Here is a 14,831-nt window from a genome sequence, read left to right as displayed (position 1 = left end):
GCTGGTTCGGTATTCGGCGTCGTATGTATCTGGCAGGGTTTGTCGAGCAGGTCGTCAAGGACAGTTCTGTATCCTGTGAAGGGCTTGACTTTTTTGTCCATGAGATGATGATCAGGTGCCCCATAAGGGTGCAACCTTTTTGTCCGTCCGGTGGGCTGCTTGAAGGCAGGAAGTTCCCACCGAGCTATCTAGGCCTTCCAAGCGCTTTCCATTGCGCAGTACTTCTGTACGATGTGTGCCAAATCTGCAAAGTGCAGTATGCGGCGGTGGTTGAGGGCGTTAAGGATTCCCTCGTCTGTACAGTTGCGACAGAATACTGAAACCGCGTCATTGTTGCAGCAATCTTTGATCTTGTTTTTAACAAGGAGGAATCTGGCCCAAAAGTGATGGACCGTTTCCTCAGGTTGCTGCCATACATACATTAGGTCGCATACATCTGGAGGACCTGAATTTATTGGGGAATATGTCTTGTGGTGGGTGGGCGGGTTAAAATCCGAACTCTGACCCACTATCGCATCCGGAGTTTGAAGAATTTCCGAGGTTACTGACCCAGGATCCAGAGTGTCCTGGCGGCCTTTGGGCTCAACCCCGGTTCTATGTTAGGAGGACATGAGGTCTCTCCCCGAAGATGGGCATCCGGCCCACAGGACTCGGAAATCCGAACATAGCTTGTTCTTAACTTAGGGGGAGAAGTATTCTCGGCTTGTTCCTCCACGACCGCTACCAGATGGGTGATCGGCGGGGACCTGATTTCCCTTTGATCGGGTTTAGGCCTAATCCGTTCGTAGTCTGTTGCAACTCCCAGGGCGGCGATGCGATCTAGTAGTTCATTTAAGGACGAGACATCTGCTGGATCCATCTTTTTGGGGTGTTCAAGGCCGATGCGAAGACGATGTTTGGCGATTTCGAGGGCTGCCTTTGGCTTAACGGCGCGCGGGCGCCCATGGTGAAACCGCCGAGCTGGAGGACCTATCCCGGAGCTAGGGCCCCTCCAGAGGTAATGTTGTCGTTAATGACAAGGCGAGCCATCGATCCCGCCGTCGATGACACAGTGGAACTCTAAATGAAAGCACCAATGTCAGTGTCAAAACCGGTCGATCTCGGGTAGGGGGTCACGAACTGTGCGTCTGCGGATCAAAGGTAACAGGGGACAAGGGGGACACGATGTTTACCCAGGTTCGGGCCCTCTTGATGGAGCTAATACCCTACTTCCTGCTTGATTGACTTTGATAAGTATAGGGGTTACAAGAGTCGATCTACCTCGAGATCGTAATGGCTAAAGCCTAGACGTCTAGCCTATATGATTTGTGATGATCTCTACGGGATAAACCCTTCAGTTTATATGGACACCGGAGGGGCCTAGGGTTGTACAGAGTCGGTTTACAGAGAAAGGAAACTACACATCCGGACGTCAAGCTTGCCATCCACGCAAAGGAGAGTTCCATCCGGACACGGGGGAAGGTCTTCTATCTTGTATCTTCATGGCCCATCAGTCCGGCCCATGCTACACAGCCCGGACACCCAAGGACACCATAATCCAGGACTCCCTCATCGACTATTTTTAGAATAGTATAAAACCAAGCCTCTTTCCAGCCCTCTCAACCCCTGTGCCTCGTTAACCGTGGGATTTCACAATTTGGTCATTCTCGTTCGTCCAATCTGCTGTGTATTCCACCATATCCACGTTTGCCAATTCGTGGTCCGAAGTCCTAAAGGGAAGCTAATCTAGAAGAAAATTTGAAGCCCGTTGGTTATAGCATAAGAGCGACTCCACCATGCCGACCCAAACGGACGTCGATTTTGTCCCCTTTTCGTCTGTTTGGGTCGGCCGCCCGCTCGGTGTCCGCCCTGTTTTTTCTTTTGGGTCGGTCGTGCGTCCAACGCCCGCGGCCTATTTCATGTCCACGCACAAATTTGAAAGGCCCGTGGCCATAGATCATGCCAGCAGCCATGATGCCGCTGAAAGTTCATGCCGGCACCATGCCAGCGGCCGACATACAATGCCAGCCTTAAAAAAACACCATATAGTTCATGATGGCTCACTTGCCAGAGGTCGGCACACATGAAGGAAATATGCCCTAGAGGCAATAATAAAGTTGTTATTTATATTTCCTTATATCATGATAAATGCTTATTATTCATGCTAGAATTGTATTAACCGGAAACTTAGTACATGTGTGAATACATAGACAAACAGAGTATCCCTAGTATGCCTCTACTTGACTAGCTCGTTAATCAAAGATGGTTAAGTTTCCTAACTATAGACATGTGTTGTCATTTGATGAATGGGATCACATCATTAGAGAATGATGTGATGGACAAGACCCATCCGTTAGCTTAGCATAATGATCGTTTAGTTTTTCTGCTATTGCTTTCTTCATGACTTATACATGTTCCGCAGACTATGAGATTATACAACTCCCGAATACCGGAGGAACACCTTGTGTGCTATCAAACGTCACAACGTAACTGGGTGATTATAAACATGCTCTACAAGTGTCTCCGATGGTGTTTGTTGAGTTGGCATAGATCGAGATTAGGATTTGTCACTCCGTGTATCGGAGAGGTATCTCTGGGCCCTCTTGGTAATGCACGTCACTATAAGCCTTGCAAGCAATGTGACTAATGAGTTAGTCACAGGATGATGCATTACGGAACGAGTAAAAAGACTTGCCGATGACGAGATTGAACTAGGTATGATGACACCGACGATCGAATCGCGGGCAAGTAACATACCGATGACAAAGGGAACAACGTATGTTGTTATGCGGTTTGACCGATAAAGATCTTCATAGAATATGTAGGAGCCAATATGAGCATCCAAGTTCCGCTATTGGTTATTGACTGGAGATGTGTCTCGGTCATGTCTACATAGTTCTCGAACCCGTAGGGTCCGCACGCTTAACGTTCGATGACGATTTGTATTATGAGTTATGTGATTTGATGACCGAAGATTGTTCGGAGTCCCGGATGAGATCACGGATATGACGAGGAGTCTCGAAATGGTCGAAACATAAAGATTGATATATTGGACGATGTTATTCAGACACCGGATGAGTTCCGAGAGGTACCGGATAACTATCGGAGTGCCGGAGGGTTATCGGAACCCCCCGGGGGAACTAATGGGCCTTCATGGGCCTTAGTGGGGAGAGAGAAGGGCCGCAAGGGGGCTGGCCGCGCCCCCCCCCATTGGGTCCGAATTGGACTAGGGGAAGGGGGCGGTGCCCCCCTTTCCTTCCCTTCTCCCTCTCCCTTCCTTCTTCCCCCTTCCTCCAGGTGGAAACCTACTAGGACTTGGAGTCCTAGTAGGATTCCCCTCTCCTGGCTCGCCCTACAGGGGTCGGCCAGCCTCCCCCTCCCCTCCTTTATATATGGGGGCAGGGGCACCCTAGAACACACAAGATTCTCTTAACCATGTGGGATGCCCCCGTCCACAGTTACACACCTCGGTCATATCGTCATAGTGCTTAGGGAAAGCCCTGTGCCGGTAACTTCATCATCACCGTCGCCACGCCGTCGTGCTGATGGAACTCTCCCTCGGCCTCAACTGGATCAAGATTCAAGGGACGTCATCAAGCTGAACGTGTGCTAATTGCGGAGGTGCCGTACGTTCGGTACTTGGATCGGTTGGATCACGAAGACGTTTGAATACATCAACCGCGTTACTAAACGCTGCCGCTTACGGTCTACGAGGGTACGTGGACACACTCTCCCCGCTCGTTGCTATGCATCTCCTAGATAGATCTTGCGTGATCATAGGTAAAAAATTTATACTGCCCAACAACACATGCCAGCACACAAAAAGGGGTGGGAATTTGACCACGCCATCTCGGCCATGGTCATGCCAGCACACTTGCTGGCATACAAAAAGGGTTTTTTACATCTGTGCCCCTGGTTCCTTAGCTCTACTCATTCATCACCACGCTCTTAACTTTTGCTCACTTTTCCCCACTCCCTTGTCTGAAACCCTCATAAATGGTCACAAACGGCGGATGCCGTCGGGGTCAGTGCTTTGACAGTTAACTCTGACGAGTGGGGCCGCGCTGGACTGTGTCGCCCGTTGGACCTGACAATTGGGGCCGCGTCGGACGGTGTCGATGTTCGCCCGTTGGGCCGTGGTTAGATTGTTGGGCCCTGCGTGTGCCACAACGACATGAGCCTGCTATGCATGCACGTAGCTAGCCTGCCTGCATGCACGTAGCTAGCCTGCCTGCATGCACTAATGCCCGCCGCCACGATGCGCTTACCTCCCCTCTTTCTGCACCCGAGCCGCCACGGACGCTGACCGGCCTCAGCCGCCACGGACGCAGGGACGGTCGTTGTTGCTGGTTCGTCTCATCTCGCATGCTTGTCTCCTCGATGTATAGCATCATTTCAAACTTTTTGATCCACTCGCATCTATTCAACGTGGAAATTAAAGTGGCATATCGATCGACGCCGCTCGTTTGAACGTAGCAAATCCAAAGCCCGGCCGATGCTACTCCCCTTCCCTTCCCCTTTCTCTATTTATACCACCCACGCCTCCACCTATTCTCCACACATCCATTTGCGCCGCCCCCTTCTCTTCTTCACCCAAACCCAGAGCACTCTCAAAGCCAAGCGAGGATGCAGTACAACGACCCCACCTTCCAGCTCCCACCAACTATGCCGGAGAGGCGGTATCCCGCCGGTGTTGTCGTGGAGACGACGCTCCGCATGTGGGAGTTCTCACGCTGGAGGGGTGGAAAGGAGTTTGCCCAGTGGTTCCTCGGTGCGGGCTTCGCCCACCTCCCGGTGGGCTCGCCAGTGATGTTCCGACTGGAGGAAGTGCATCCAAACTCCACCACTCCGGCGATAGGGCTCATCGCCAACTTCACCAACATATTCAATGCGTACTACCTCCTCGGCAAGGTGTTTTGGTGTGGGTGCGAGTTCATCGCATTCACCACCTACAACATCTTCACGGACTTCAATAGCATCTTCCCCATCCGCAACGGTATGCACAGCCTCCCCTACTACCTCGGCGAGGACGGCATGGAGGAGGAGCACTGAGAAGGCTCAATGAAGATGGTGGTGAAGGCCCGGTCGGTCTCGTGAAGCTTGTCTTGCCCGTTAGGGCTTTTTATATATTTTTATGTTATGTCGTTGGTTGTACCATGAACTCTTTTATGTACAACGTGTTATATATTTATGCTATGTCGTTGGCTACCCTCGAAGCTGAACTAAGTGAGTGTATGGAGGGTTTGTCGTTGTCTCTTCCAGTTATGATCCAGATTGACTCCGTTGTTGCAGTGAAGTTGATCCAGGCAAAAGAGGTGGATAGATCTATCTACGTAATAAATTAGTGATAGCTTAGGTAAGTTTGCTCGTTTAGAAGGCAGAACTATTACCTGGATAGGGTCGGGGCCTTTGGTAGCGACAGAGCTAGCTGACATTGATTGTTTGAACCTTTTGTGATGAGTAACACATTATTTCACCCACAAAAAAATGTTTTAGGGCAACCTAGGTTTTATGTAAGAACTATGCTATGGTTGCTATTTTCTATGTTATGGATGTATGCTTGCTACGTGAGATATCGGTAGATGGATATGGTGCAGTAGCCGAGCCCTAGACATGCTCTCTAGATGGATATGGTGCGGTAGCCGAGCCCTACACATGCTCTCTAGATGGATATAGTGGCTAATGGTGCCACCGGACTTTATTTTAGACGTGGTTTCAGATGGATATCGTGATCTACATAATTAAATCTCACATGCTCTTAATAACAAAAACAAAAAAATCGTATATACAATATTTTTCTTGCAACAAAAACATGTTTATAGTACCTGCATGTCAAAAAATCAAAGTGTTGTGCCGTAGGCTATGTACAGAAGGAATTGCCACGATATGTACAAATGAATTTGACATGGGCAAGTCCAACAATAAATCGATTTACCATCATGCACTATCTTTGTTCGGCATGGCAATAAATGGATTTACCATGGCAATAATCAAGCAAAAAACAGAGCTAGTGTGTGCACTATTTTCTAGGCCTGTTTTATCTTTGCGGGCCTTCGACACTCAACGCAATGCGACGGCCCAACCAGAGCTTAGTTTCAATTTGGGCCTAGAACTATGTTTTTTTTTCTGCGGTCGGTGTTGTCTAACGAAACTAAAGAAATTGAAAGTGTACAAAACTGACGAAACTGACATGATCCACAAATTAAGCAACACAGAGCATAGAGCACATGATCCACAAATTTAAGCAAATCCTAGAGCACATGATCCACAAATTTAACCAAATCCTATAGCACATGACACCACACTAATAACATCTCTAACGAGTGATGACCAGCAAGTAAGCAAATCCTAGTGCAACTATACAAAAATAAAAGGGATAAAATCCTAAAGCTATCAGATTCGCCTGCTTGTTCAATTGAATCATCTGCTTCAAGTTCTTGTTCATCTTCTTTAACTCCCCCTTCAGATCCCAACTGTCAGAGCAGCACTTTCAGAGACCAAATTCGTTGGTGCTGACGGCAAATTGAGCTCCCGGGTTGGGGCCCCATTGAATTGAATCCGCTTAACGTAGTCATCCAGACATTCAAAATGCGTGCATTTCTTCACGATCTGAAACGAAAACATGGACCTAAATCCCAGATCCAAGGAAAAATAATTAAAAGCAAATAGAAAAAGAAATCAGAGAAAAATCATGAGATCTAACCTACCCTTCTGGCTTGCTCTCGCATTTCACGAACTCGCGCTCATAGTTGCCATTCTTGACCTCCTTTGAAGTCAACCGTATCAGTGGCATGCTACGTGGGCAGTCAGGACATCGCTCCATGGGAACTGGACCATACTAGGTCCACGAGGGGCGGGAGGCTGAAGTGGAGCTTGACATATCGCCCAAAGTCGCCGGAGAAGAAGAAGCAGAGGAATGGCTCCTCTCGTCGCCGAAGAAGAAGAAACAGAGGAGTGGATCCTCTCGTCGCCGCAGAATAAGCAGCAGAAGAAAGGGGAGGCACAACCAACAACTCTCGCGGATCGCCCCAGGATCCAATGATGCGGAGCCGTCCATGTGATCCAATGGCGCGGAGCCTACACGCAGCCTGCCCTCGAAATTCCTTCTAGAAGACCACATCTGAGGGATGTCGCTTGGCGCTAGGGTATGATCTGACGGCTGGCGTTTGGAGCTAGGGTTAGGAGAAACCCCGCGGGGTTTTGAGCTGGTCAACGGGGTTTCCAAGGCTTTGACTGAGCATAACTAATTTAAAAAAATAATATGAAACCTTCGCCGTTCGTCGTTGTATAAGACACACTAACGAGGAAAAATACTAAACTAGGTATACGGACATTTACAAAAAAACCTAGCTAGCACGATCGAGGTCAAATGAGCACCATTAATTTAAAAAAATCAAAAAATATATATAACCTGCACACAATGTTGTCTTGTTACCAGCAAAAAATCATAAACTTTGTCTATGGACATTTTCATGAAAAAACCTTCACACATATGAGCTAATACGTACAACATTTCATAGAGACCAAGGAGAGGAGGTAGGGTTCCCTTCGGTTTTTGAAAATAAAAAAAAATAAAAAAAATCACCAAAGCTTGATTTCAAAGTGAATAAGAAGGATCTGAACTTAGTTTTCCATTTTCATATTTTAAACGTGTTTTTAATGGTTTTCTATTAAAGTATATTTTTTTCAAAAAAAATGTAAAAATATGAAGATTAATTCAATAAATAGTGATACTTCGAATCTACACTATATAGATTGAATAGGTGTTAATAAAAAATATTTGGCTCATTTAGAGTAGGTCCAAAAAAACTTGATTACAAATGGGGTTGTTTACCCTAGCTTGGGAGCTCATTTGGAGCACATTTCTCATGACTCTCAAATGGTGCTCATGCTTCCTCAAGCTGCATGTGTATGATGCTGGCCATAGATTCTCATCATAAACTTTGCCTTTGAATTTCTTTTTAAAATTCTGCGCTAGGAGTTGCATACATTCCTATGTTCCACTCCAGGGAATACAATTTCTACTACAGTTTCTAAACCCTTGCAAGCATATGTGTGTATAACTAAACCTGAGGGTGTACCTATAATGTTGCGCAACTGCTGCAGAAACCAGACCCAACTCTCCTCGGACTCTGCCTCCAACACACCAAATGCAACTGGGAATAGCCAGTTGTGTCCATCAACTGCAGAAGCTGCTGCTAGCTGGCCTCTCCATCTTCCATTCAAAGCAGTTGCATCGATAGCCAAATAGGGCCTACAACCATTCAGAAACCCCTGCCAGCAAGCCTTGAAACAAACAAAAGCCCTCCTGAAGCACTCCTTCTCCAATGTCTTCCCTTTTAATTTGTACTGTACTGTATGCTTGTCAATCTCTACAACACTCCCTGTACTAGCCGTCTTCACTTCAGCTTTGAAGGTGTAAAGCAACTGAAAACTCTCATTCCATGGACCATTGATCCTATCAAGAGCCCTTTCCTTAGCATAGAAAATCCTCATGTAAGGTATATTAATCTTGTACTTCTCAAATAGCTTCCCATGGAGTGTTGTTGGACCAATTGTTGGTGTTTCCCTCACCCAATCCAAGATTGCATCTGCCACCCACCTAGTCTTTGCAAGCTTTGATTTGTCTTTTCCCCCTCCCCCTCCAGGTGGGCAAGTGTGCCCGTGTGGGTTGTTTTTTATCTGAAACAAAATGAAAAATGATGTCAAATATAATTAAGAAACAACACACATGATCTGAATATCGAATGGATAAATAATTTGAAAAAAAAAATTAGTTGTAATACCTGAATCAATTTGCTCTTTAGCATAGCGTATGCATGCAACCTCCACCTACACCTATCATAAGGGCAATGAACAGTGGATCTTCCTGGCTCACTCCTATCAACCTCATAGGAGTTTTCAGTGAGAATGCAATATGTAGTCACTGCATTACGACAATCCACCATCGATTCGAATACAGTTCCTGGAGTAAGTTGAGGATTCTCCCTATTCCACTCAATTGTTGGCATGTCCTCACCATCATATTCTTGTAAAACTAAGGAGTCGATGTTCTCCTCCCTCTCTTCATCGTCAGTGTCATCAAATTTAGCACGGCTGCTAGGCTCCTCTGGATATTCATCTTCCATTGTCTGTTGACTGACTCTATCTACCAGTTCAGGGAATATAATCTCATCCTCATCATCATGTTGAGGCTCTGCATCTACTTCTACATCAGGTGCAGAAGGAAGAGGAGAAGTGGCAGAATTGGCGGCAGCCGACATGTTCTGGCTTTCAGAACCACTAGGTTTACTTGGTCTCGGCCTACAAGGAGTGCGAGGACGCTCGCTATTAGCAGAGATAGATGATGTCTGAACACCCTTCCCCTTCGGGATACGTTGTTTGTGTGCCTGAAGCACACCGATATGGATTTTACCGAAACGGCTGTCAGCATTCATACTAAATAGCAATCCCAGATGCTCATCACAAGTTAATGGGACAAATCTCTGCTCGGTACTGTCGAAATATCTCAGTTCAACAGCATCGGCAGGGCTCCACGGATACTCACAACAGAGTGCCTAGCGGAAATCTGTGAACGAAACGCTGGCTTCTACCACTTTCGGATAGAAAAATCCAGAAATCAGATACGGTTTGGTTCCACGCAGCTCACTAGTTTCCATTCTAACCGCCAGCCGAAAAGCAAGTGCAGGATCAACCCTATTCGATTGAAATAAAGGGCGCAGTTAGGCCAATAAAATTCAGAAAATTGCACTGATTCACGCCAACGGTGGTCAAATACAGCCTAATTTACGAATCTCCAAATCAATTTGAGAGGAAAACGATGCTTACCCAAGTGGAATCCATGAATTATCCTTCTCTGATTCGACCCAATCATCTCCACAGTCGATGGGTCGGACGGGGGGCTCCCCGACATCGCTTCCTAATCCTAGATGGGGAGAGAGGGTAGATGCGGCGGAGGCGGCACGACGGCTGCGGAGGGGGCGGCACGGAAGCGACTCGATCTGATTCAGGTTACAGTGAGTGTCAGTTTTGCGTCCCCACTCGTTAGCACGTAACCATCAAAATGTGGACTCAGCCCTACGCGGCCCCACTCGGCAGAGTTAACAGTCAAGCCATTGACCCGAGGGCAACGTTCGCTGTGACCGGTTCTGAGGGTTTCGGGTAAGGGAGAGGGGAAAAGTGACAAAAGTTAAAAGCGTGGGGATGAATGAGTAGAACTAACGAACCAGGGGAATAGAAATAAAAATCCCTACAAAAAATGGATGGCGCTCGCCGCCATAGATCACTCGTCGTCGAACTTGAGCATGTCGTCCTGCATCTTTTCGAACCATGGCCTCTTCCTCGGCAACACGGTGTTGAGGTCCACCTTCATGACCTCGACCCCCGTCATCATGCTCGCGAGCGCCACCTCTGTCGCCTTGGTCTTGGCATTGGTGGCCTCGATCTCGAGCATTTTGGCTTGCTTCTTCTGAAGGAAATATGCCCTAGAGGCAATAATAAAGTTATTATTTATTTCCTTATTTCATGATAAATGTTTATTATTCATGCTAGAATTGTATTAACCGGAAACATAATACATGTGTGAGTACATAGACAAATAGAGTGTCACTAGTATGCCTCTACTTGACTAGCTCATTGATCAAAGATGGTTATGTTTCCTAGCCATAGACATGAGTTGTCATTTGATTAACTGGGTCACATCATTAGGAGAATGATGTGATTGACTTGACCCATTCCGTTAGCTTAGCACTTGATCATTTAGTATGTTGCTATTGCTTTCTCATGATTTTACATGTTCCTATGACTATGATATTATGCAACACCCGTTTACCGGAGGAACACTTTGTCTGCTACCAAACGTCTCAACGTAACTGGGTGATTATAAAGGTGCTCTACAGGTGTCTCCGAAGGTACTTGTTGGGTTGGCATATTTCGAGATTAGGATTTGTCACTCAAATCGTCGGAGAGGTATCTCTGGGCCCACTCAGTAATGCACATCACTATAAGCCTTGCAAGCATTGTAACTAATGAGTTAGTTGCGGGATGATGTATTACGGAACGAGTAAAGAGACTTGTCGGTAACGAGATTGAACTGGGTATTGAGATACCGACGATCGAATCTCGGGCAAGTAACATACCGATGATAAAGGGAAAAACGTATGTTGTTATGCGGTTTGACCGATAAAGATCTTCGTAGAATATGTGGGAGCCAATATGAGCATCCAGGTTCCGCTATTGGTTATTGACCGGAGACGTGTCTCGGTCATGTCTACATTGTTCTCGAACCCGTAGGGTCCGCACGATTAAAGTTCGATGACGGTTATATTATGAGTTTATGTGTTTTGATCTACCTAAGGTAGTTCAGAGTCCCGGATGAGATCGGGGACATGACAAGGAGTCTCAAAATGGTCGAGACGTAAAGATCGATATATTGGACGACTATATTCGGACATGGGAAAGGTTCCGAGTGATTCGGGTATTTTTCAGAGTACCGGAGAGTTACGGGAATTCGCCGGGGAGTATATGGGCCTTATCGGGCTTTAGGGGAAAGAGAGAGGAGAGGCTGGGCGCCCCCCCCCCAAGGCCTAGTCCAAATTGGACTAGGGGGAGGGGCTGCGCCCCCTCCTTCCTTCTCTTCTCTCTTCCCTTTCCTTGACTCCTACTCCTACTACTTGGAAGGGGGAATCCTACTCCCGGTGGGAGTAGGACTCCTCCTAGGGCGCGCCATAGAGAGGGCCGGCCCTCCCCCTCCTCCACTCCTTTATATACGGGGAAGGGGACACCCCTTGGAGACACAACAATTGATCATTGATCTCTTAGCCGTGTGCGGTGCCCCCTTCCACCATAGTCCACCTCGATAAGACTGTAGCGGTGCTTAGGCGAAGCCCTGCGTCGGTAGAACATCATCATCGTCACCACGCCGTCATGCTGACGAAACTCTCCCTCAACACTCGGCTGGATCGGAGTTCGAGGGACGTCATCGAGCTGAACGTGTGCTGAACTCGGAGGTGCCGTGCGTTCGGTACTTGATCGGTCGGATCGTGAAGACGTACGACTACATCAACCGCATTGTGCTAAAGCTTCCGGTTTTGGTCTACGAGGATACGTGGACAACACTCTTCCCTCTCGTTGCTATGCATCACCATGATCTTGCGTGTGCGTAGGAATGTTTTTGAAATTACTACGTTCCCCAACAGTGGTATCAGAGCCAGGTTTTATGTGTAGATGTCATATACACGAGTAGAACACAAGTGAGTTGTGGGCGATATAAGTCATACTGCTTACCAGCATGTCATACTTTGGTTCGGCGGTATTGTTGGATGAAGCGGCTCGGACCGACATTACGCGTACGCTTACGCGAGACTGGTTCTACCGACGTGCTTTGCACACAGGTGGCTGGCGGGTGTCAGTTTCTCCAACTTTAGTTGAACCGAGTGTGGCTACGCCCGGTCCTTGAGAAGGTTTAAACAGCACTAACTTGACAAACTATCGTTGTGGTTTTGATGCGTAGGTAAGAACGGTTCTTGCTCAGCCCGTAGCAGCCACGTAAAACTTGCAACAACAAAGTAGAGGACGTCTAACTTGTTTTTGCAGGGCATGTTGTGATGTGATATGGTCAAGGCATGATGCTATATTTTATTGTATGAGATGATCATGTTTTGTAACCGAGTTATCGGTAACTGGCAGGAGCCATATGGTTGTCGCTTTATTGTATGCAATGCAATCGCCCTGTAATTGCTTTACTTTATCACTAAGCGGTAGCGATAGTCGTAGAAGCAATAGTTGGCGAGACGACAACGATGCTACGATGGAGATCAAGGTGTCGCACCGGTGACGATGGTGATCATGACGGTGCTTCGGAGGTGGAGATCACAAGCACAAGATGATGATGGCCATATCATATCACTTATATTGATTGCATGTGATGTTTATCTTTTATGCATCTTATCTTGCTTTGATTGACGGTTGCATTATAAGATGATCTCTCACTAAATTTCAAGATAAAAGTGTTCTCCCTGAGTATGCACCGTTGCCAAAGTTCGTCGTGCCCAGATACCACGTGATGATCGGGTGTAATAAGCTCTACGTCCATCTACAACGGGTGCAAGCCAGTTTTGCACACGTAGAATACTCAGGTTAAACTTGACGAGCCTAGCATATGCAGATATGGCCTCGGAACACTGAGACCGAAAGGTCGAGCGTGAATCATATAGTAGATATGATCAACATAGTGATGTTCACCATTGAAAACTACTCCATTTCACGTGATAATCGGTTATGGTTTAGTTGATTTGGATCACGTGATCACTAAGATGATTAGAGAGATGTCTATCTAAGTGGGAGTTCTTAAGTAATATGATTAATTGAACTTAAATTTATCATGAACTTAGTCCTGGTAGTATTAGCATATCTATGTTGTAGATCAACAGCTCGTGTTTAGCTCCCCTGTTTTATTTTGATATGTTCCTAGAGAAAACTAAGTTGAAAGATGTTAGTAGCAATGATGCGGACTTGGTCCGTGATCTGAGGATTAACCTCATTGCTGCACGGAAGTATTATGTCCTTGATGCACCGCTAGGTGACAGAACTATTGCAGGAGCAGATGCAGACGTTATGAACGTTTTGACAAAAGCTCGGTATGATGACTGCTTGATAGTTTAGTGCATCATGCTTTACGGCTTAGAACCGGGACTTCAAAATTGTTTTGACGCCACGGAGCATATAAGATGTTCGAAGAGTTGAAATTGGTATTTCATACTCATGCCCATGTCGAGAGGTATGAGGCCTCTGACAGTACTTTGCCAATAAGATGGAGAAGAATAGCTCAACCAGTGAGCATGTGCTCAGATTGTCTGAGTACTACAATTACTTGAATCAAGTGGGAGTTAATCTTCCAGATAAGATAGTAATTGACAAAGTTCTCTAGTCACTATCACCAAGTTAAGAGAACTTCGTGATGAACTATAATATGCAAGGGATAAACGGAAACGATTCCCAAGCTCTTCGTGATGCTGAAATCGACGAAGGTAGAAATCAAGAAAAGCATCAAGTGTTGGTGATTGACAAGACCACTAGTTTCAAGAAAAGGGCAAAGGGAAGAAGGGGAACTTCAAGAAGAACGGCAAGCAAGTTGCTACTCAAGTGAAGAAGCCCAAGTCTGGACCTAAGCCTGAGACTGAGTGCTTCTACTGCAAAGGAACTAGTCACTGGAAGCGGAACTGCCCCAAGTATTTGGCGGATAAGAAGGATGGCAAAGTGAACAAAGGTATATTTGATATACAGATTATTGATGTGTATTTTACTAGTGTTTATAGCAACCCCTAAGTATTTGATACTAGTTCAGTTGCTATGATTAGTAACTCAAAACGGGAGTTGCAGAATAAACAGAGACTAGTTAAAGGGTGAAGTGACGATGTGTGTTGGAAGTGGTTCCAACATTGATATGATCATCATCGCAGACTCCCTATCGGGATTAGTGTTGAACCTAAATAAGTGTTATTTGGTGTTTGCGTTGAGCATGAATATGATTTGATCATGTTTATTGCAATACGGTTATTCATTTAACTTAGAGAACAATTGTTGTTCTGTTTACATGAATAAAACCTTCTATGGTCATACACACCAACGAAAATGGTTTGTTGGATCTAGATCGTAGTGATACACATATTCATAATATTGAAGCCAAAAAGATGCAAAGTTAATAATGATAGTGCAACTTATTTGTGGCACTGCCGTTTAGGTCATATTGGTGTTAAACGCATGAAGAAACTCCATGCTGATGGGATTTTGGAATCACTTGATTATGAATCACTTGATGCTTGCGAACCATGCCTCTTGGGCAAGATGACTAA

General features: G+C 46.2%; 1 protein-coding gene across 1 annotated transcript; it reads right to left on the bottom strand.

Annotated features, from left to right (window-relative positions):
• Positions 1-7,953: 7,953 nt before the first annotated feature.
• On the bottom strand, positions 7,954-9,242 carry LOC109754611 (uncharacterized). The gene is made up of 2 exons (XM_020313529.1): positions 8,766-9,242; positions 7,954-8,661 (listed from the first exon to the last, which is right to left on the bottom strand). The coding sequence occupies exons 1-2, from the start codon at positions 9,240-9,242 to the stop codon at positions 7,954-7,956; spliced, it is 1,185 nt and encodes a 394-aa protein (XP_020169118.1).
• Positions 9,243-14,831: the final 5,589 nt, after the last annotated feature.

Source organism: Aegilops tauschii, chromosome 6 (assembly GCF_002575655.3).
Source record: "Aegilops tauschii subsp. strangulata cultivar AL8/78 chromosome 6, Aet v6.0, whole genome shotgun sequence".
NCBI lineage: Eukaryota > Viridiplantae > Streptophyta > Magnoliopsida > Poales > Poaceae > Aegilops > Aegilops tauschii.
Note: the sequence above shows the minus strand (reverse complement) of the source record. Positions and strands in the feature narration are given on the sequence as shown.

Bases quoted from the DNA above. Each gene is read 5' to 3' on its own strand.
- LOC109754611 (XM_020313529.1), bottom strand. From the start codon at position 9,242: ATGTCGGCTGCCGCCAATTCTGCCACTTCTCCTCTTCCTTCTGCACCT. The intron at 8,662-8,765 runs GTATTACAACTA...ATTTTGTTTCAG, and splicing joins TAAAGAGCAAATTGATTCAG to ATAAAAAACAACCCACACGG.